Raw genomic sequence first — 24,844 nt, forward strand, 5'->3', positions numbered from 1 at the left:
AGGAGATCAAGGACCACGACCACCCACTCAGGACTTAGCTAATGTGTAAGACACCACCTGTGCTCATGTAACATCCCCCACCAGGAGAGTCGGGGCCCTGAATACCTGAGTGGTTGGCTGAGCGTGGCTTAGTGCTCTTCGGTGGTCACGGTGCTTGGTACCAGGGATCGGAGCCTGGAAGGTCTCCAGTAAGTAGAATGTACAAGAAAATAGAGGGAGAGGCTGGAGGTGTCGTTTTTTTCCCTGGTGTAGATAAGGATCCCTGGTGATGGAGGGTGGGGCGCCCTTGGTGGTAACAGCCTGGCATAGGGATCAATTAGAGGAAACGTTGGTAAACATTCAACTTACAGTCCATTATTGGAACTTATTGGCAACAGCAGTAACTTGAGCTGGATGGAGATGGCTGGTTGGATCTTGGTGCACGGCCTGGTGAGGTAGACTCCTAAGGGTGGAGGTCTGCTTGGGCCTGGTGGTCCCTCACAGACCAAGGGTGTCAGGGCAGGGTGCCACAGACACTTGTGCTTCTCAGGGAACTGTTCGGCTCTCAAAATTTTCAGGCAACAAGGGATTTTATAAACTCCTTTATCCTCGTTATCCAACCAGCTCTCTCCTGGCGTTACACATGTTACATCTCATTGGTCAACATTCTGAACATTGCTCCTCAGGCAGAGAGCATCCGCTGCATTACCATTATCCAGCACTTGAGACCCCTAGTGAGAAACCCCCTGAATGTGTTTACACGGCTGCTTACACTTACAGCAATGAAGAAAAACGCTTCCAGAGTAGCCAAACACATTGTAACATTTAAAAACGCATGCGTTCTGATGCATCCAAAACGCCACGTGTGAACGCACTCTGTATGTTTACTAGCAGTGGACAGAAATCTGACCCTGGTCACACAGGTGCACGGCTCGTTATATCACACAGGTGCACGGCTCGTTATATCACACAGGTGCACGGCTCGTTATATCACACAGGTGCACGGCTCGTTATATCACACAGGTGCACGGCTCGTTATATATCACAGGTGCACGGCTCGTTATATATCACAGGTGCACGGCTCGTTATATATCACAGGTGCACGGCTCGTTATATCACACAGGTGCACGGCTCGTTATATCACACAGGTGCACGGCTCGTTATAGATATGCACCTATGTGATCATGGTCAGATTTCTATCCACTGGAAGTAACATAGAAGCTTCCTATAGAAGGACAGCAAGCAGAGATCTAGAAAACCGTGAGGAATGGATACAGAATGTGTATTGCAAAATTGTATAATTTTTTATAATACAAACAATAACATTTATTTGCTGAAATGGGAATAGCTCTTTAACCAGAACAACAAGGATGACAAATATGTCTGGGCGCACGCACTCATGGAACTTGGCAAAAAGTCCCTCCGAGTTATAAATGAAGAAATAACAAGCAGCGCGCCAAAATAGATGGGAAAAAAAAACCTGGTGCAGTTTTATTCCATATTCTGCTTCTCTGCCCTTCTCCAGCTGCTTTTTTTATAGATAATAATAATAATAATTCTTTATTTATGTAGCGCTGCACAGAGTTTGCTAAATCAGTCCCTGTCCCCAATGGGGCTCACAATCTAATCACCTACCAGTATGTTTTGGAGTGTGGGAGGAAACCGGTGGAAACCCACACAAACACGGAGACAGTTAGACATGAAATAGATACCGGTAGTTTGGAGATTGGTAGACAGACGGATAGGTAGATATGAGATAGAGAGACAGACTGAGAGATATTTGATACAATGGACACCTAGAACCACCCACCCCCTATGTCGCCCCATCTCCTACATTCCCATATAAGATAAGATACTTTATTAATTGCGATGGGAAATATAAACATCACATCGCTTTACATAAGAATAAATAAAAACAAATAAATAGTCAAAATATTCTTAAAATACTTTGGCATTGTTAATTTGTATTTATCCCTGCTGCCAGCCCTGACCTCCTGCTCCGCCCCCGACCTCGCACCATTGCCGCCTGCCTTGACCATCTGCCTGTTCCTGACCAAAATACTGCCTAGTGATTCTGTACATCGACCTTGGCTGCCACCGCGGGTAAGTCACCCCTGTGGAAAGACCTGGTGGCATCACACTGCAGCAAGACCATCCTGCTGTGATTGGCTCTGGTGAAGACAGGATGCAACTTAGACTCCGGTCCCAGGTGTTGGCTTGTGTCATCGTCCACAGTGGTCCAGGGGGTCCACTACCCCCAGAAGATCTATCTATCTATCTATCTCATATCTATCTATCTCATATCTATCTATCTCATATCTATCTATCTCATATCTATCTATCTCATATCTATCTATCTCATATCTATCCATCTCATATCTTTCTATCTATCTATCTATCTATCTATCTCATATCTATCTATCTCATATCTATCTATCTCATATCTATCTATCTCATATCTATCTATCTCATATCTATCTATCTCATATCTATCTATCTCATATCTATCTATCTCATATCTATCTATCTCATATCTATCTATCTCATATCTATCTATCTCATATCTATCTATCTCATATCTATCTATCTATCTCATATCTATCTATCTCATATCTATCTATCTATCTCATATCTATCTATCTATCTATCTCATATCTATCTATCTATCTATCTCATATCTATCTATCTATCTATCTCATATCTATCTATCTATCTATCTCCTATCTATCTATCTATCTATCTCCTATCTATCTATCTATCTCATATCTATCTATCTCATATCTATCTCCTATCTATCTATCTCCTATCTATCTATCTATCTCATATCTATCTATCTCCTATCTATCCATCTATCTATCTCATATCTATCTATCTCCTATCTATCCATCTATCTATCTCATATCTATCTATCTATCTATCTATCTATCTATCTACAATATCCAAAAAATAGATAAAGAAAGTCCACAGCAGCACATGCAAGACATGCAAGTCTTTTTACCAGGACTGGTGAGTCTCTGCACCCCCCCCCCCTTCTTAGGGGTCTCTTTATGGCACTGTGCTGCTGTGGACTTTCTTTATCTATCTATCTATCTCATATCTACCTCATATCTATCTCATATCTATCTATCTATCTATCTATCTATCTATCTATCTATCTATCTATCTATCTCATATCTTCAGATACAGGATACAAGGACACGTGCACAGAGGTTCCAGATGACCAAGTTTTAAACACTTAGGGTAACAGTATAGGGTCCTCGAGGAGAAGATCTTGGCCTGTGTAATCCGGTCTCCATTAGAGCCGGGCAGAGCGTTGCGCTCGGGTTACTGCCTGGCGCTGCGGTGCTTCATGACACTTTAATGTGTGTCTGAGAACTTCCAGCGCCAAGCAGTCTCCTCCAGCCGTGCCCGCAGTACAAAGCTTCACACTTACACAGCGCCCACCCTGGTACTGGTGCCCCAGTGACTCCTAAAGACATACTATATATGAGCTGTGATACTCCATGTTCTGCTGCAGCTTTGGGTGTGACTAGAGAACCAATTCTCTCCCCTTTTATAATACTCCAATCTTCTAGAAATGTAGCGCGCTCCTATCTGAGCGCAGACCCTTCCGTGGAGCCGGTGGATTGCGATGACAGCAAACACATCCGAAGCATCAAACCTTAAATCCTCCTGAGGCTGCGGCTAATCCTCTTTACTAGTAAAAGCAGGCGGTGCAGGTTTTACTCGGCCTTAATTGATTATCTCATCCGGCGCCCGCCTGATCCACCGCCAGCAGACGCGCACCGCGCCATCACTACATTAAGAGAAATTTTTGCGGTTCTATTCTTCAAATGGAGAATATTTTTTCCGTTTGTTTTTTTTAATAACTTCAGAGAAGATACTGGGGAGCAGAGATCCTTTAGATTCTGCGCGCTCTGTTATTCCGGATATTATATGAGGCGTCAGACAGGACGTCGTAGCGGAAGAAGCGGTGGAGATAATTGTAGCAATTTTCTTTCCGAGAGACGTCACCCTTCTTGAGAATAATATTGTCATAATGTAATTCCTCCATAGTGTGCCCGCAAAATATACTACTGCTCCTCAGTAACTAAATAATCCCTCCATACAATGCTCACACAATCCTATCATCTAGTACCCAAATAATACTGCTATACAGTGTCTGTGTAATGCCTCCATACTGTGCCCACACTATGCTGCTCCTCAGTAACTAAATAATCCCTCCATACAACGCTCACACAATCCTATCATCTAGTACCCAAATAATACTGCTATACAGTGTCTGTGTAATGCCTCCATACTGTGCCCACACTATGCTGCTCCTCAGTAACTAAATAATCCCTCCATACAATGCTCACACAATCCTATCATCTAGTATCCAAATAATACTGCTATACAGTGTATGTGTAATGCCTCCATACTGTGCCCGCAAAATATACTACTGCTCCTCAGTAACTAAATAATCCCTCCATACAATGCTCACACAATCCTATCATCCAGTACCCAAATAATACTGCTATACAGAGCCTGTGTAATGCCTCCATACTGTGCCCACAATATGCTGCTCCTCAGTACCTAAATAATCCCTCCATACAACGCTCACACAATCCTATCATCCAGTACCCAAATAATACTGCTATACAGTGTCTGTGTAATGCCTCCATACTGTGCCAGCGCTATATGGCTGCTCCTCAGTACCTAAATAATCCCTCCATACAACGCTCACACAATCCTATCATCCAGTACCCAAATAATACTGCTATACAGTGTATGTGTAATGCCTCCATACTGTACCCGCAATATGCTGCTCCTCAGTACCTAAATAATCCCTCCATACAACGCTCACACAATCCTATCATCCAGTACCCAAATAATACTGCTATACAGTGTCTGTGTAATGCCTCCATACTGTGCCCGCAAAATATACTACTGCTCCTCACTACCTAAATAATCCCTCCATTACAACGCTCACACAATCCTATCATCCAGTACCCAAATAATACTGCTATACAGTGTCTGTGTAATGCCTCCATACTGTACCCGCAATATGCTGCTCCTCAGTACCTAAATAATCCCTCCATACAACGCTCACACAATCCTATCATCTAGTATCCAAATAATACTGCTATACAGAACCTGTGTAATGCCTCCATACTGTGTCAGCGCAATATGGCTGGTCAGTACATAAATAATACTGCCCTCCTATCCAGTAGCTAAATAATTCTTCCATACAATTCCAAATAATACTGCTATAGAGTACCTACACAATACTGCTGCTCAATGTTTATATAATACCCTTATAATGCACATTTCTGCAAATCTGTTCCCTATATAATACTCCTATACAATACTCACACAGTACTGCCATCCAGTAAACAAATAATACTGGGGCACATTTACTTACCCGTCCCGTCGCGATCCCTCGGTGTGTTGTCTGACGAGGATTCGGGTCTGCCGCGATTCACTAAGATCGTGCGCCCGAGTTCCTGCATCCGTCGCTTCTGCCCCGAGGTCCGCCGGAGTTCACCTGCTTCTTCCTGGTGCATGTAAGTGCTTGACCTTGCGACACAAGTCCTTTTTCAAATTCTGCGGTTTGTCTGAATCCGTTGGGTTGTCCGACGGAACGCCCCCCTCGCCCCCCCGCGACTTCTGTCACGTGCAAGCTGGCGTCGATGCACCAAAATCCGGTTGCGTGCGCCAAAATCCCGAAGCGATTCGGCGCAAAACAGAATTCGCCGGGAAACCCAACAAAGATGTGTCCAACGGACCCTTAGTAAATGAGCCCCACTGTCTTAAAATTCCGAATAATAATACTCCCATACAGGAGCTCATTTACTTAGGGCCCCACGGACCGCACTTTCGTCAGACATCCCGGTGATTTGTGCCGCTGGGACAGGGATTTAAAAGGGTTTTTTGGCGCAATCACGACGGCTTTCATGCGATACAAATCGGGGGCCGGGCCGTTGGACGATCAGTGTCGCAAGCCAAGCACTAACATGCACCGAGAGGAAGAAGGTGAACTCCTGCGGACCTGAGCAGGGAGCGACACATGCAGGAAATCAAGTGCACAATCTAAGTGAATTGCGGCAGATGAGCATTCCGGACAGACAATGCATTTTCGGGAACTCCGAGGGGCCTGGTAAGTAAATGTGACCCAGAGTGTTTATATAATGCAGTCACACAGTGCCTAAGTTCTTTCAGTTTGTATCCAAATAATAAACCTATACAGTTCTCACCAAATTCTACCATCCAGTATCTAAAAATACCACCATATAGTGCCAGTGTGATACTGCTGCTCAGTACCTAAATAGTACCGTGGTACAATCCTTACTCAATAGCTCTTTTGAGTCCCCAAATACCGCTATGCAAAGCTCGCACTACACTGCTATTCAGTAAACTAAAGTTATTGCCACACAATTCCAAAATAATGCTGCTATACAGTGCCTATATAATTCACAAAAATCTCACACAGTACTTCCATTCAGCATCCAAATACCCCCACATAATACTCCCAAATAATACTCCCATACTGTTCTCATCAAACACTGCCATCCAGTAATCAAAAATATTGCCATATCCTTTCTCCATACAGTGCTGACACAACCTTGCTGCTCAGTAGCTAAATAATACCGCTATACCGCTTGTCCAATACTGCCAACATGTAGCCAATCAATATTGCCATAAAGTGCCCCATATGAAGCCATCATACAGTTCCCACACAATACCGTCATTCAGTACCTAAATAACTCTACGCAGTGCTGCCATCCAGTACCCAAATGATACTGCTATACAATGCTCATCAAGTTCTGCCATCCTGTATACAGAGATACTGCCACGCTGTGCCTATGTAATGCATCTATACAGTGCCGGCATGATACTGCAGCTTCGTAACCAAATAATACGGCTATCCAATGCTCACCCAATGCTGCTATTCAGTAGTATTATTAAAATGTTGCCACACAATACTGACACTCCGATCCCTAGATAATGCTGCTATACAATGCTCACATAGTGGAATGCTGTGGTTTTTTTTTTTTTTCTAATTTTTTATAATTTCAGACTATTTTCTTACAATAGTCTCTTTGGACAGATGATTCTTTGGACTCTCTGCGCTCCGTTATCACGGTGTAGATGTATGACGAGGCGTCAGATAGGACGTGATAGAAGCAGCGCGTGTACGCCCGGGGCCCGCAGGGATAATTGTAGCAATTTTCTTCCCGTGAGACGTCACTGTTGTTTAAGTAACGTCAGTAGGAGACGCACCCTGTGTGTGTGTGGTGCTGCCGCCCCTCTAGGGGTCTCTGCCAGGCAGAGCGCGCCGCCTGAGGGTCACCGCTCCCATCAAGCTGCAACTCAAACCCTGTGATTAAACCGCCGCAGGGAATTAAGGCGACGGCCGGTGGCAGAGGACCTTCATGTCTACCCGCGTCTCTGTAGATGCGCTCTAGGCAACAGATTGCTGTACGGGATGGCTCGGAGCGATGCATTGATCTTAGCCGAGGAATCATTTGGCGGCTGTGTGATGTATTTTCGATAAAAATGTGAGTTTTTTGGAAAAATTTTTTAATGCATTTTGTGGAAGTCCAGTACACTACAGTAAAACTACAAGCAACTTTCCCATAGGTTTCTTCATTAGCGGTCAGACCCATTTAGAAAAGTTTATATGTATGTAATCACTGCAAAATTATACTGCCATGTAGTGCCCATACAATATTGCTATAATAATATTGCCACACAATGCCCAGATAATACTGACAATACTACAGTTTAGTTGCCGAATTTTACCACCATACATAACCTGGTGTGGAACTATTGAGCACCCAAATTATACTGACAAATAATACTGCCATTCTCATAAGGCTCCAGTACAATAATCACATAATTCTGCCTTTCAGGACCCAGTTAATATCACTACACAATGCCCACAGTACACAAATAATTCTGCCATACATTGCCCATGCAGTGCTCAAGTATTGGTATACTGAAAAGTGAATAGTGAGTGCAGCTCTGGAGTATAACACAGGATGTAACTCAGGATCAGTACAGGATAAGTAATGTCATGTATGTACACAGTGATTGCACCAGCAGCAGAATAGTGAGTGCAGCTCTGGAGTATAATATAGGATGTAACTCAGGATCAGTACAGGATAAGTAATGTCATGTATGTACACAGTGACTGCACCAGCAGCAGAATAGTGAGTGCAGCTCTGGAGTATAATACAGGATGTAACTCAGGATCAGTACAGGATAAGTAATGTCATGTATGTACACTGTAACTGCACCAGCAGCAGAATAGTGAGTGCAGCTCTGGAGTATAATACAGGATGTAACTCAGGATCAGTACAGGATAAGTAATGTCATGTATGTACACAGTGACTGCACCAGCAGCAGAATAGTGAGTACAGCTCTGGGGTATAATACAGGATGTAACTCAGGATCAGTACAGGATAAGTAATGTCATGTATGTACACAGTGACTGCACCAGCAGAATAGTGAGTGCAGCTCTGTAGTATAATACAGGATGTAACTCAGGATCAGTACAGGATAAGTAATGTCATGTATGTACACAGTGACTGCACCAGCAGCAGAATAGTGAGTGCAGCTCTGCGGTATAATACAGGATGTAACTCAGGATCAGTACAGGATAAGTAATGTCATGTATGTACACAGTGACTGCACCAGCAGCAGAATAGTGAGTGCAGCTCTGTAGTATAATACAGGATGTAACTCAGGATCAGTACAGGATAAGTAATGTCATGTATGTACACAGTGACTGCACCAGCAGCAGAATAGTGAGTGCAGCTCTGCGGTATAATACAGGATCAGTAATGTGCACAGTCCTCTATGTTCTCTCCTCACTATCTATTAATGTAATGGATAGAACATATAAAGGTGATGAGACCTCCCGCCGTCCCCCATCCCTGTATATTCGGATATATCCGCTGGGGCTACGTATTGACGTAGTAAAACTGACTAATATCAGAGATATTTTTTCATTATCGTTCGTTCTCTAATAATTCTCAGCAGGTGATTGTTTCCATAAAATCTGGAATGACATTAATGCGATCTATTCCGATAAATTCGCCTCTTTGCCGCAGCGCTGAGCATCTGTATAAGGACCCCCCACCTCCCCAGCTGTTTACTGAAAGCCTGGGCCGGAGGGGGGCTCCGCCAGCTCTAATTCCTCATCTATTTTTTATGGACTGCTCTTGTAAATAATAGATCTCCGGCTTTTAAGCTGTTAGAGCTCCTAATTTGGACTTGCTCGAGACAAATGACATGGAAAATCCTTACAACGGCCAATTATCTATGATTTATATAGGTGCTTCATCACCGGCAGAAGCCTGCTATCCTTCAACACTGTAACAAAAACACAGCTCCAGCTGCAGCCTCTGACTGATACAGCAACCAGAGCCCAGCCCCACCGCAACATAGGGAAGTGTTATATAAGTTTAGTTACAGCATCAGAAATTATATTCTACAGCTTATTGTTCCTATACATAGGGGGCAGTATTATAGTAGTTATATACTTGTACATAGGGGGCAGTATTATAGTAGTTATATTCCTGTACATAGGGGGCAGTATTATAGTAGTTATATTCCTGTACATAGGGGGCAGTATTATAGTAGTTATATTCCTGTACATAGGGGGTAGTATTATAGTAGTTATATTCCTGTACATAGGGGGCAGTATTATAGTAGTTATATTCTTGTACATAGGGGGCAGTATTATAGTAGTTATATACTTGTACGTAGGGGGCAGTATTATAGTAGTTATATTCCTGTACATAGGGGGCAGTATTATAGTAGTTATATTCCTGTACATAGGGGCTGTATTATAGTAGTTATATACTTGTACGTAGGGGGCAGTATTATAGTAGTTATATTCCTGTACATAGGGGGCAGTATTATAGTAGTTATATTCCTGTACATAGGGGGTAGTATTATAGTAGTTATATTCCTGTACATAGGGGGCAGTATTATAGTAGTTATATTCTTGTACATAGGGGGCAGTATTATAGTAGTTATATTCTTGTACATAGGGGCAGTATTATAGTAGTTATATTCCTGTACATAGGGGGCAGTATTATAGTAGTTATATTCTTGTACATAGGGGGCAGTATTATAGTAGTTATATTCTTGTACATAGGGGGCAGTATTATAGTAGTTATATTCTTGTACATAGGGGGCAGTATTATAGTAGTTATATTCTTGTACATAGGGGGCAGTATTATAGTAGTTATATTCTTGTACATAGGGGGCAGTATTATAGTAGTTATATTCCTGTACATAGGGGGCAGTATTATAGTAGTTATATTCTTGTACATAGGGGGCAGTATTATAGTAGTTATATTCCTGTACATAGGGGGCAGTATTATAGTAGTTATATTCTTGTACATAGGGGCAGTATTATAGTAGTTATATTCTTGTACATAGGGGGCAGTATGATAGTAGTTATATTCCTGTACATAGGGGGCAGTATTATAGTAGTTATATTCTTGTACATAGGGGGCAGTATTATAGTAGTTATATTCTTGTACATAGGGGGCAGTATTATAGTAGTTATATTCTTGTACATAGGGGGCAGTATTATAGTAGTTATATTCCTGTACATAGGGGGCAGTATTATAGTAGTTATATTCTTGTACATAGGGGGCAGTATTATAGTAGTAATATTCCTGTACATAGGGGGCAGTATTATAGTAGTTATATTCTTGTACATAGGGGCAGTATTATAGTAGTTATATTCTTGTACATAGGGGGCAGTATGATAGTAGTTATATTCCTGTACATAGGGGGCAGTATTATAGTAGTTATATTCTTGTACATAGGGGGCAGTATTATAGTAGTTATATTCTTGTACATAGGGGGCAGTATTATAGTAGTTATATTCTTGTACATAGGGGGCAGTATTATAGTAGTTATATTCCTGTACATAGGGGGCAGTATTGTAGTAGTTATATTCTTGTACATAGGGGGCAGTATTATAGTAGTTATATTCCTGTACATAGGGGGCAGTATTATAGTAGTTATATTCTTGTACATAGGGGCAGTATTATAGTAGTTATATTCTTGTACATAGGGGGCAGTATGATAGTAGTTATATTCCTGTACATAGGGGGCAGTATGATAGTAGTTATATTCCTGTACATAGGGGGCAGTATTATAGTAGTTATATTCCTGTACATAGGGGGCAGTATTATAGTAGTTATATTCTTGTACATAGGGGGCAGTATTGTAGTAGTTATATTCTTGTACATAGGGGGCAGTATTATAGTAGTTATATTCTTGTACATAGGGGGCAGTATTATAGTAGTTATATTTCTGTACATAGGGGGCAGTATTATAGTAGTTATATTCCTGTACATAGGGGGCAGTATTATAGTAGTTATATTCTTGTACATAGGGGGCAGTATTATAGTAGTTGTATTCCTGTACATAGGGGGCAGTATTATAGTAGTTATATTCCTGTACATAGGGGGCAGTATTATAGTAGTTATATTCTTGTACATAGGGGGTAGTATTATAGTAGTTATATTCTTGTACATAGGGGGCAGTATTATAGTAGTTATATTCTTGTACATAGGGGGCAGTATTATAGTAGTTATATTCCTGTACATAGGGGGCAGTATTATAGTAGTTATATTCCTGTACATAGGGGGCGGTATTATAGTGGTTATATTCCTGTACATAGGGGGCAGTATTATAGTAGTTATATTCTTGTACATAGGGGCCAGTATTATAGTAGTTATATTCCTGTACATAGGGGGCAGTATTATAGTAGTTATATTCTTGTACATAGGGGGCAGTATTATAGTAGTTATATTCTTGTACATAGGGGGCAGTATTATAGTAGTTATATTCCTGTACATAGGGGGCAGTATTATAGTAGTTATATTCCTGTACATAGGGGGCAGTATTATAGTAGTTATATTCCTGTACATAGGGGCGGTATTATAGTAGTTATATAGTTTTCCCCCTTCCTTTTGGTCCATCATATATTTCCTATTATAGACATATCCTAATGTGTACTGTATATTCCCTCGGCTTGTGGACAGGTGGATGTGGTCGGATTCGCTCTTCTCATTATTAGTCTGTATTATGGTGTGATGTATATTGATCTGATAATAACACAAATCGTGATAAGATTTACAGTGAAATTAGATCCATCATCTGCAGAATATAAATGGTCACCACAATTACAACATCTGGCAGATCTATAGAACATGGAGCTCCCCTTTAAGCCCTTGTACGTTCAGCAGATCAGGACTTCTCTGTAAGTAATTCTGCAGTAAGTTCTAGAGTCTTATAATTGCTGTACATTTCCCCTTTTGGGGCCACTTACCTGTGACTTGACCCCTCAGACGTGGTCCCTGCGTGGACCTTCATCCTCCATACTGTGCACCTGTGAGTGTCGCGGGCAGGTAGATCATAAGACGTGGCTGTACAAGGAGTGTGGCGGCTGCTGAATAATTCAGTAAAACACCAGCGTCTGGGAAGCGGAGACATTTGTGTCACCTGAATAATGCAGCGCCACAACAACTTAGTGTAAAACTAATATGGGAAGGGATCCCGTCCCCGGAGCTGGTGGGACCGGAGCGCGGGGCACTGCTGCTGGGGGCCTCGGGGGGCAGATATTTATGCAGGTTATAGCAATGTTTGCTTTTTTAAAGGGGTCCTCTTAATTCGGTAACCCCCACGTAGTCAGTTAGGAGTGATCATATTATGTGCCCCCCTCCCATTGCGAGACCCCCTAACAATCATACTGTTCCTCTCCGCAAGTCTCCATTCTGTATGGACCCTATCTACCCCATTCCTTGTAGGGATTGTCCAAGATTAACTAAACAAAGCTGCAATTTTTTCAAAAACAGCGCCACTTTTGTCTACAGGTTGTACACGGTATTGCAGCACATCCTCATTTACTTTAGCAGACTCTGTTAATATCCCACGTCCTGCTCTTGGAATTCTTATACCCGGGTTGTCTCTATTAGGTTCTCTCTACATTTGGGTGGTCTTTTAGGGTCTGTGTCACTCCAAAAACAGTTAAAGGGACAGTGCATAAGGTCATGAACCTCCTTATCCAATAGATGGTTAGCAGGTCCTCACAAAATCAGCAGGTTTGGCACAAATGTAATGTGCCCGGGCATCTTAAAGGGAATGTACCCGGCAGGTGTGACCATATAGACTTCACCTAGTGTCAGTATTGTCCCTGAAGAGATGTGTCATCAGATCTTTGGGTATGTTGTTAGTAGCAGCAGGACTGTGACATATGGGTTTATATACTAGGATTGGGGGGGTGTCCTCACACTGCTGTGCTATTAGCTCTCTGCAGTGAATGGTTGCTCATTCCCTTCCCTCTGGATCAAAGCTGTAGTAGTCGTCAGGTTAAATACTACAGTTGTCACTAAAATGAGAGGGGTTACAGAGCAGTTGAATACAGAAAGTACAGAGCACAGCAGTGTGAGGACCTACCCCCATTGCAATTGGCAAAGCTACAGTCCTGGAATATAAATCCATATATCACAGTCCTGCTGCTACTAACAACATACATAAAGGTCTGATTACACATATCTCCAGGAAAATACATAGCACTGGCTGCACAAAGCACAGCAGTGTGAGGACACACCCACTGTGTAATTGTAGAAACTAGAATCCTGGAATATAAATCCATATATCACAGTCCTGCTGCTACTAACAACATACATAAAGGTATGATTACACATCTTTCCAGGGCAATAAATAGCACTGGCTGCACAGAGCACAGCAGTGTGAGGACACACCCCCAGTGCAATTGGCAAAGCTGAAGTCCTGGAATATAAATCCATATTTCACAGTTCTGCTGCTACTAACAACACACATAAAGGTTTGATTACACATCTCTCCAGGGACATTACATAACACTGGCTGCAGTATTCCACATTTGTAGTGTTAGACTCCTTGGACCCCTATGAGGGTCTTTCCTTGGACCTCTCTGAGGGTCTTTCTGGATTTTTACGCTGTGACCCACTTTCTACTCAAAACCTTTGTCTTTTTATGTCTTTTCTAGATTCGGATGTTGGGCCAATTTTCTGATCTCCCTGTGAAGACCATGAGGCTCTGGGAAGCGTGTAATGTCCTGCTGTCGGCCCCTGATGTTAATATGAAGTGACCGCGGGCGTGGAGCCCCCCTGGATCTGCCCCAGGATCAACAGATGTCCCTGGAAGCCCTGGCTGGTATTGGATGGGACCCCCTCCCCTGGCTGGCTGACCTCCACCATACTCCGCTAGTTGTCTACAATGCCGGTTTCCATAATGGCCTCCAGTGGCATCACCTCCCTGTACTGGGAAGTCTTTCCCTCCATGCCCACCTGTCGGGTGTACTGCACCCCGGTCTACCAAGATGGCCACTTGTACGTGCTGGGAGGTTGTAGCAAAACAGGACTACCTCTGGAGACGGTGGAAATGCTGGATGTGGTGTCGCAGACGTGGACCGTGCTGCCTTCATTACCGACCCCCCGCGCCGGAGCGGCCGCCGTCACCGTGGGGAAACAGGTGCTGGTGGTGGGTGGCATGAATTATGAGCAGTGCCCCCTGGCGACTGTAGAGATCTACAACACCGACGAGGGGAAGTGGGAAAAGAAGGCGCCGCTGTGCCAACCGTCCATGGGGATAAACGCCATCGAGAAAGGTGAGAGAAGCGTCCACCTACTACATGGTGATTGTATAGATATGTGTCTGATATGGCGTCTAGTATAGAAAGCTGCACTCACTATTCTGCTGCTGGTGCAGTCACTGTGTACATACATGACATTACTTATCCTGTACTGATCCTGAGTTACATCCTGTATTATACCCCAGAGCTACACTCACTATTCTGCTGCTGGTGCAGTCACTGTGTACATACATGACATTACTTATCCTGTACTGATCCTGAGTTACACCCTGTATTATACTCCAGAGCTGCACTCACTATTCTGCTGTTGGTGCAGTCACTGTGTACATACATGACATTACTTATCCTGTACTGATCCTGAGTTACATCTTGTATTATACTCCAGAGCTGCACTCACTATTCTGCTGCTGCTGCAGTCACTGTGTACATACATGACATTACTTATCCTGTACTGATCCTGAGTTACATCCTGTATTATACTCCAGAGCTGCACTCACTATTCTGCTGCTGGTGCAGTCACTGTGTACATACATGACATTACTTATCCTGTACTGATCCTGAGTTATATCCTGTATTATACTCCAGAGCTGCACTCACTATTCTGCTGCTGGTGTAGTCACTGTGTACATACATGACATTACTTATCCTGTATTGATCCTGAGTTACATCCTGTATTATACTCCAGAGCTGCACTCACTATTCTGCTGCTGGTACAGTCACTGTGTACATACATGACATTACTTATCCTGTACTGATCCTGAGTTACATCCTGTATTATACCCCAGAGCTGCACTCACTATTCTGCTGCTGGTGCAGTCACTGTGTACATACAAGACATTACTTATCCTGTACTGATCCTGAGTTACATCCTGTATTATACTCCAGAGCTGCACTCACTATTCTGCTGCTGGTGCAGTCACTGTGTACATACATGACATTACTTATCCTGTACTGATCCTGAGTTACATCCTGTATTATACTCCAGAGCTGCACCCACTATTCTGCTGCTGGTGCAGTCACTGTGTACATACATGACATTACTTATCCTGTACTGATCCTGAGTTACATCCTGTATTATACCCCAGAGCTGCACTCACTATTCTGCTGCTGGTGCAGTCACTGTGTACATACATGACATTACTTATCCTGTACTGATCCTGAGTTACATCCTGTATTATACACTAGAGCTGCACTCACTATTCTGCTGCTGGTGCAGTCACTGTGTACATACATGACATTATTTATCCTGTACTGATCCTGAGTTACATCCTGTATTATACTCCAGAGCTGCACTCACTATTCTGCTGCTGGTGCAGTCACTGTGTACATACATGACATTACTTATCCTGTACTGATCCTGAGTTACATCCTGTATTATACTCCACAGCTGCACTCACTATTCTGCTGCTGGTGCAGTCACTGTGTACATACATGACATTACTTATCCTGTATTATACTCCAGAGCTGCACTCACTATTCTGCTGCTGGTGCAGTCACTGTGTACATACATGACATTACTTATCCTGTACTGATCCTGAGTTACATCCTGTATTATACCCCAGAGCTGCACTCACTATTCTGCTGCTGGTGCAGTCACTGTGTACATACATGACATTACTTATCCTGTACTGATCCTGAGTTACATCCTGTATTATACACCAGAGCTGCACTCACTATTCTGCTGCTGGTGCAGTCACTGTGTACATACATGACATTACTTATCCTGTACTGATCCTGAGTTACATCCTGTAGATCTTTTATTTTATATAAAAGTAAAAAACATAACAATACAAAAACATAATATACAATATATACAAATTCTTACCTGCTGGTCCAGCCCCATTCATACCTAGCAAAAAACAATAACTTACAAATACACCGAAATGAATGAACACCAAATACCACAACCCCCACCCAACCGATTATCACAACCTAAACCGAACCAATAAACAATAAGACAAGCCACACCCACAAATAAAACATAAATGAATATAACTATACATAAACCCACCCCACACCCTCTAATAACAAACCACCCCACACAGACCACATCCCACACCCATTTTTTTTTTTTTTTTAAATATATAATAACAAATACACACAACACTACACTAAACTAAATCCCTCGCCCGCACCCTCCCCTTCCCCCCAGACACTGGTCTAACGTCCAAAGTTTGCGTTAAGTAGTCCAGACCAGTGTCCAAGGTCAGTTCATAAATCCCACCACCATCACCCCCCTCCCAACCTAACACTATGTCCCAAACCCCACTATACACAATATATACAATATATACAGTATTAACAACATAACATAAAGAAAACAGAATACAAATAAAATCTCAACAAGATCAATCCAAACCACATAAAGCCCAGGTTCGGCGCCTGCAAGCCCCTACATTACTATAACCTCAGAACACAAAACAAAAATCTACAGTGCAGCATCAGCCCAACACCAGGAGGGAGATGACAGACTAAGGGACACTAAAGGAGAACCCCCTCCAAAGGAGAGAGGCCCTCCCCGTGCCCAGCCTCTCATACTCCAGAGAGCGCACCTTCACCAGGTCACCCAGAATGTTCCTAACCACCTCATCCACCGGGAGGATTTTACGCTGCGTCGATACTAAACACCGTGCGTTCCACGTGTGGTACCTGACCACTAGACTGACTAAGAATAACGTGCAGCGGTCCCGGCCACCCAGGCCTCTGAATGCTCCATAGGCCCACTCCGCATAGGAGAGACCGGCCAACCCGGGCCAATGGATGGAAGCGCCCACCCGGTTGTACACCTCTGTGTTAAAGGGGCACTGAAGCAGGAAGTGGTCCATGCTCTCCAGCAGACCACCGCACTCCTCCCGGGGACAACCCCTTTCCTCAGAGCTCCTACACTTCAGATTGTCCCTCACACACAGCTTTCCATGGAAGCAGCGCCAAGTCACGTCCCAAAACTTCAAGGGGATCCTGATGGAATTCAATAAACTCAAACCCACCCCAAGATCCCGACTTGGGCAATCCCTGAGGGCCAGAGGCTTCTGGAAACGGGCAAACAGAACCCTCTTGTCAAGGACTTTCCTCGACATGGTCCTGATCTCCCACATTCCCAGACCCCACCGGCGAATCACCTTCAGAACCGGGGTAGCGTAAGCCGGAAGATGCCCATGCGATGTGCGAAGATCCTTCACTTGCCCTCCTGTCTCCCATTCCTGGAAGAAAGGCCGAAACCATCCCCTGCAGGAGTATACCCACGGAGGAGCCCTCTCTTTCCAGAGGTTTGCTACATTGATCTTAAGAAAGGTATTCACTAGGAACACCACAGGGTTGACCATACACAACCCTCCTTGTCTCCTCGTGCGGTAAGTAACCTCCCTCTTGATAAGGTTCAGCCTATTCCCCCATAACAGCTGGAAGAACAGACTGTAGACCCGAGTCCAGAGGGGTTCTGGCAACATGCACACACTGCCCAGATATATCAGCAATGGGAGCAGGTAAGTTTTGATCAGATTAACCCTTTCTCTGAGGGTCAAAGACCAACCCTTCCACTGGTCCACCTTCTGAGCGGCGATCTTAAGCCTGCCGTCCCAGTTTTGCATGGGGTAATCCCCCTGGCCAAATTCGATGCCGAGAACTTTGGCGGAGTCCTGGGGCCCTGGAAGAGTGTCCGGGAGATCAAAGCCTGGATCCCCCTCTCCCAGCCAGAGACTCTCACACTTATCCCGGTTGATCTTGGACCCAGAAGCCTCTGAGTAGCGGTCAACCTCTGACATCACCCATTGCGCCTCCCCTCCCGAGGACACGAAAACAGTGACATCATCAGCATACGCTACCACCCTTAGAGTGGCTTCCGGTGCTGCCCGATCCATCCCGACTCCCACCAACGGCCCACGATCAACCCTCCTAAGGAATGGGTCAATCGCGAACATGTATAAAAGTGGGCTCAGAGGACAACCCTGGCGAACACCAGACCCGACCTCAAAAGAGCGGCCAATCCAACCGTTCACAAGCGGGAAACTCTCTGCCCCTGCGTACAAAACTTTCAGCCAATTGACAAACTCCCCAGGCAGGCCATACCTCAGAAGGACAGACCAGAGGTACTCGTGGTTAACCCGATCAAACGCTTTTGCCTGATCCAAGGACAGCAAGTACCCCTTCCAGTTACCAGCCCTGCCCTGCTCCACTGCCTCCCGAACACAAAGCACAGCACTAAATGTACTGCGGCCTGGAACAGAGCAGTGCTGGGTCCCCGAAAGGAGCCGGGGCGCAAACTGCACCAGCCGATTAAACAGCACCTTTGCCAAAACCTTTCTGTCCGTATTGAGAAGCGCTATGGGACGCCAGTTCTCAATACGAGATCGGTCCTTACCCTTTGACAGGATGATCAGGGCAGACCTCCTCATTGACTTCGGCAGAGCGCCCGAGGAAAGACACTCATTGAATACCTCAGTCAAGAGGGGAACCAAGGCGTCCTTAAAGGTCTTATAAAACTCGGATGTTAAGCCATCCGGACCCGGCGATTTCTTGAGGGCGAGCCCTTCAATCGCCCGGCTGACTTCCTCTTCCCTGATCATCTCTGTCAAAACATCAAGAGAGGGGTCTACTCCTGGCTCAGGGACAGTTTCTGCCAGGAAAGCCGACATCACATCCCGATCTAGATCCTTCCTGCCCAAGAGGTGCGAGTAGAAGGATCTGACGACCTCCAGAATCCCTGATCTGGACCTTTTCAGGGATCCCGTACTGTCAACCAGTCCCGTGACAACTTTACCATTCACTGACATCTTGCAGTTTCTGTAAGGGTCGGGCGAGCGGTATTTCCCGTAATCCCTCTCAAAAACCAAAGATGCGTGTCTATCGTACTGACACCTCTTCAGCAAGGATTTCACTCTGGAGATATCCTCACGACTACCTCCAGTCGAGACGAGATGCTCGAGTTTCCTCCTCAGGCCCTGATACAGGCGGTACCTGTCCAGGCTCCTGAGGCTCGAGAGCTGGCGGAAGAATCTCGCCACCCTTTTCTTGAGCATCTCCCACCACTCTGACTTACTGCTACAAAGGCCCAGCAATGGTACCTGGCTCTGAAGAAAGTCCTCAAAGGATTGTCTGATCTCCGCTTCTTCCAGGAGAGACGAATTGAGCTTCCAGTAGCCTCTTCCCATCCGGGGGGTCTCTGTAACATTCAGAGAAAACAAAATTAAACAGTGGTCGGAGAACTCCACCTCAACAACGGACACTGCTGAAGAAATGGCTTCCTCCTTTAAATAAAACCTGTCTATTCTAGACCTGCAGCTACCCCTATAATAGGTGAACCCCGCGTGGCCTGGGGTGTGCCGGATGTGGACATCCACCAGGCGAGCCTCACTGGCTATGCTATTAAGAGCGACGCTATCATAAGTCAGCTTGTCTCTGGAACCTCCCCTATCCTGGGACCTCGTGACAGCATTGAAGTCCCCTCCAAAGACCACCTGCCGACTTGTAAAAAGGTAGGGCTTGATCCTCATAAAGAGACACTTCCTGTCCCACTTGGACTGGGGACCATAGATGTTAATTAGGCGAAGTTCTTGTCCCTTCATGAGGACATCCAGGATCAGGCACCTCCCCATTTCTAACTCAATAACTCGTCGGCATTCTACCGGTGCGGTAAAGAGGACCGCCACTCCGCTATACGGCTCGGCCGCAAGAGACCAATAGGAAGGCCCGTGTCTCCATTCCCTCTTAGCTTTAAACACGACCGCCAAATCTGGCAGCCTGGTCTCCTGCAAAAATAAAATGTCGGCTTCAACGCGGCCGAGAAAATCAAAGGCCGCAAATCTAGCCGCATCAGACTTAATGCTGGCGACATTAATGGACGCCAGCGTCAACGGAGTGGGTGCCGCCATCATGAGTGATTGAGTTAGACGGCTTTCTTTTTCCCACCGCCCTTCTCTTCAGTTTCAGAAGAGGACCCTTTCCCTCTCTTTTTTGAAACTGTAGTGTCCATATCAGCTCTTTCATCCTCGTCTCCGGACTCCAGGTCAGTCTCCCATTCTGAGGACGAAGCATCCTCAGCGGAAGACTCAGCATCTCCTGAAAGCCCTCCCGCCCTCTCCGGAACCTCACCCTCAACCTCTGAGGCAGAGACGTTGTCAAGGGCTTGGAACCGGTTGGAAAGACCAACCAGAGGGGAATAAGTTTTACCTCCCTTTGGCTTCTGAGTCAGGGTGAGAGAAGATTGTAAATCTCCCTTCTTTTTCTTTTTCCTTTTGCCCTGTTTGCGCTTTTCCTGTAGCCACGCCCTACTATCCTCATCCATACTCTCATAATGGGAGGATTCTGAGAGCGTGGCCGCTTCCTCCCTCTGGATCCTCCTGACCTCCTCATCCAACTCATCATTCCTCGGGGCCTCAGCAACAAGATTGGGCTGAAGGACAGGGCCGGGGGCAGTGACCCGCGACTCCCCCACCTCCCTGTCCCTTTGGCGCCTCTCCTGACGCCTCTGTCGTGATGGCGTCACTTTCTTATCTTTCTTCCCTGGCCCCTCAGTTCCTCCGCCTCTGCTAGTCCCCTCCCCAGCAGATTCGGCCTCATGGCCTTCACCCACCGGAGCCAGAACCGCATTAGCAAAAGAACGAGGACAACGGCTGAACGGGTGACCTAAGTCACCACACAGGTGACACCGAATCTGCTTACAGGATGCAGCGAGATGGCCGACACCCCCACACAACGCGCACTTCTGCACGGTGCAGTTTGCGCTGAAATGTGTGGGGTCACCGCACCTGTGACACAGCTTAGGCTGACCCTGGTAGAAGATCTGGATGCGATCCCTCCCCAGGAAGGCTGATGAAGGGATGTGGGCAACCGAGTTGCCTGAAACCTTTAACTTCATCATAAAGGTCCAGGCCCCTGACCAGATACCAAACTCGTCCCGATTTTTCCTTGGTGTCTCTAATACTTCACCATATCGCCCAAGCCAAGTCATGATGTCATAGCAAGAAAGTGATTCATTACGGGTTAAAACGGTCACCTTCTTGACCTGATTTTGGCGAGACACTGCCTGAACAGCAAAGTCTCGCCAACCGGGCATGTTCTTTTTCAGCTCATAATTCCCCCAGAAGAGCTCAAGTCCCTCCGGGCGAACAAAACTGACATCGAACTCAGATGTACCATAGGGATGGATCAAGGCAAAGATGTCTATTGCCTTGAAGCCCATCTCTAGGAGGAGCTCAACCACCTTAGTTCTAGGTGGACACGCATCACTGCCCCGCCACCTAAGACGGACCACATTCCTACGGGCACCACCTGGCCCGGCTGTCGGGAGGGACCATGCAGTTTCCCCCCCTCTATTTTCTCGGAAGGCTCCAAGGCCGTGCCTCTCTATCCAGAAGGACAGATCAACCTCTCCACCCTCTACAGTGATTGATCTTTCCCCTTTTCTCAGAGCCTCCAGAAGACGCTGCTGCAAAATATTGCCCCTAGGGCCCGAAGACGAGGAGGATGCGAAATCTCCCCCAGCAGTGACACTGGCATAACTTCTGCCACCGCTGGGGGTTGCCACCGCTGGGGGCACAACAGGACCAGATCCCACCATACCCCCACTCATAACAGCCCTCTTATTACCTGCAAAACATCCCGCAACACCATCACCTCCCACCATAGCATCACCACAAGTCCCAGCAACACCTCCAGCCACACCAGTATCTCTACTCACAGGAACCTCCCCAGTTACAGCAACACCTCCCACCATAGCAGCACCACTAGTCCCAGCAATACCTCTCTCCATACCACCATCTCCACTCACAGCAGCCCCGCCACTCACAACAGCCCCCTCATCCACAGCAACACTTCCACTCATAGTAACAACATCACCTCCCACCATAGCAGCACCACTAGTCCCAGCAATACCTCTCTCCATACCACCATCGCTACTCACAGCACCACCATCACCTGCATTTTCTCCCCCTGATAACGATCCTTCAGCCACAGCACCATTCACTCTCGCTGGACCAGCAGTAACTTTTTCGGCGTCAGATGTCAGTTTGCGTTTGCTCGCCGTCCGTCTTTCACCAGTCTCTACAGGATGTCTATTTTCATTATTACCAATTCCAATACAAAACAGGACTTTTTTTTCCATGGAGAAATCGCCACCGCTGGGAGGACTGGGACTGGGACCCGTAACCGACGCCGACACCAGGCTGCCCCCCCCTCCCCCTGGGGAGCAGGCCACAGTGCCAGTGCTAGATGGAGCGCCCCCCGCGGGGCGACACTCAGTGTCCGGCCTTTCAGCCGATGCTTTCCCTGCTCCATCTCCACTACTACAAGCAGAGATGGAGCCTTGCACCTCGCCACCTGGCTTTGTAATCTCCCTGCACCCTTGCACCGGGTCCACAGCAGAACTCGGGGGGGTTTGGGTAGCAGGGCTTGCACAGTGAGCTGAACCATCCTGTATTATACCCCAGAGCTGCACTCACTATTCTGCTGGTGCCGTCACTGTGTACATACATGACATTACTTATCCCGTACTGATCCTGAGTTACATCATGTATTATACTCCAGAGCTGCACTCACTATTATGCTGGTGATATCACAGCTGGTCAGGAGTCCTATTCTATGTGTGACAATATTGTCCTTCTTCTTCTGTCTTTCATCCTCAGGATTCATGAATTCGGTCCCAAATGTCAGGCGCCTAATTACCAATTCAAACAATTGATCTTAAAAAATGTCTCAGGAAAGAAGTGGTTTCCTCGGAGGCGCCGCCTTATCCATGACTTCCGCCGAGCGCCTAATAGCTGACACAATAACTAATTAAAACGTCTTGTAACGAGAGATGATTAATGATGAAGTCTTTGCTGTCAGTCATTGCGGGCGTCGGGGGAGCTGAGCGCCAGAGATAAAACGTATACGAAAAAATAAACAGGCCGCCATAGTCACCCCGGCAACCGAGCCTCGGGTTGCTATGGAGCCACTTGCAAATATATTACAGTGACCTGCGTATAATTAGTCTGGATACCGCGAGTCTTATTAACCTTTCGGAGGGGATCGTGGGGGTCAGCTTCCGGACAACCCACACTCATCGCCAGCACCGTCACTGCGGGATACGCGGGGGACTGAGATATTCCAACTAAACCGGAATTGTAGGCGAGCAGTGTCACCCCCTGTGCCCTGGTATTGTCCGTCATTGTGTCCTCCCAACATGACAGATATGGGACCCCCACAAGTGTAACAGTCATAGTACCCCCATAATAATGACGGCCGCTCGGGAATTCTGATGGTTAAAGTTCCCCCATAACTGTCACAGCTGCCAAATAATAACAGTGCCCCCACAACTATGACAGCCGGGGTACCCCATAAAAACTATAGACACAGTGTCCCCACAGCTATGACAGCCGGGGTACCCCATAAAAACTATAGACACAGTGTCCCCACAGCTATGACAGCCGGGGTACCCCATAATGACTATAGACACAGTGTCCCCACAGCTATGACAGCTGGGTACCCCATAAAAACTATAGACACAGTGTCCCCACAGCTATGACAGCCGGGGTACCCCATAATGACTATAGACACAGTGTCCCCACAGCTATGACAGCCGGGGTACCCCATAAAAACTATAGACACAGTGTCCCCACAGCTATGACAGCCGGGGTACCCCATAAAAACTATAGACACAGTGTCCCCACAGCTATGACAGCCGGGGTACCCCATAAAAACTATAGACACAGTGTCCCCACAGCTATGACAGCCGGGGTACCCCATAATGACTATAGACACAGTGTCCCCACAGCTATGACAGCTGGGTACCCCATAAAAACTATAGACACAGTGTCCCCACAGCTATGACAGCCGGGGTACCCCATAATGACTATAGACACAGTGTCCCCACAGCTATGACAGCCGGGGTACCCCATAATGATTATAGACACAGTGCCCCCACAGCTATGACAGCCAGGGTGCCCCCATAATGACTATAGACGCAGTGCCCCCACAGCTATGACAGCCGGGGTACCCCATAATGACTAAAGACACAGTGCCCCCACAGCTATGACAGCCAGGGTACCCCCATAATGACTATAGACACAGTGCCCCCACAGCTATGACAGCTGGGATACCCCATAATGATTATAGACACAGTGCCTCCACAGCTATGACAGCCGGGGTACCCCATAATGATTATAGATACAGTGCCCCCACAGCTATGACAGCCGGGGTGCCCCCATAATGATTATAGATACAGTGCCCCCACAGCTA

The 24,844-nt window shown here is 46.0% G+C and overlaps 1 protein-coding gene across 1 annotated transcript in view; it reads left to right on the plus strand.

Annotated features, from left to right (window-relative positions):
• The window catches only part of KLHDC8B (kelch domain containing 8B), an 86,698-nt gene that overhangs the window by 8,046 nt on the left and 53,808 nt on the right, over window positions 1-24,844 (plus strand). The window contains exon 2 of the mRNA XM_072127218.1: window positions 14,027-14,647. Within this exon, the coding sequence (XP_071983319.1) occupies window positions 14,257-14,647 (391 nt within the window). The 5' untranslated portion in view covers window positions 14,027-14,256. The remainder of the gene's footprint in view (window positions 1-14,026; window positions 14,648-24,844) is intronic.

The sequence above is a fragment of the Engystomops pustulosus genome, chromosome 10, assembly GCF_040894005.1.
Source record: "Engystomops pustulosus chromosome 10, aEngPut4.maternal, whole genome shotgun sequence".
NCBI classification, from domain to species: domain Eukaryota; kingdom Metazoa; phylum Chordata; class Amphibia; order Anura; family Leptodactylidae; genus Engystomops; species Engystomops pustulosus.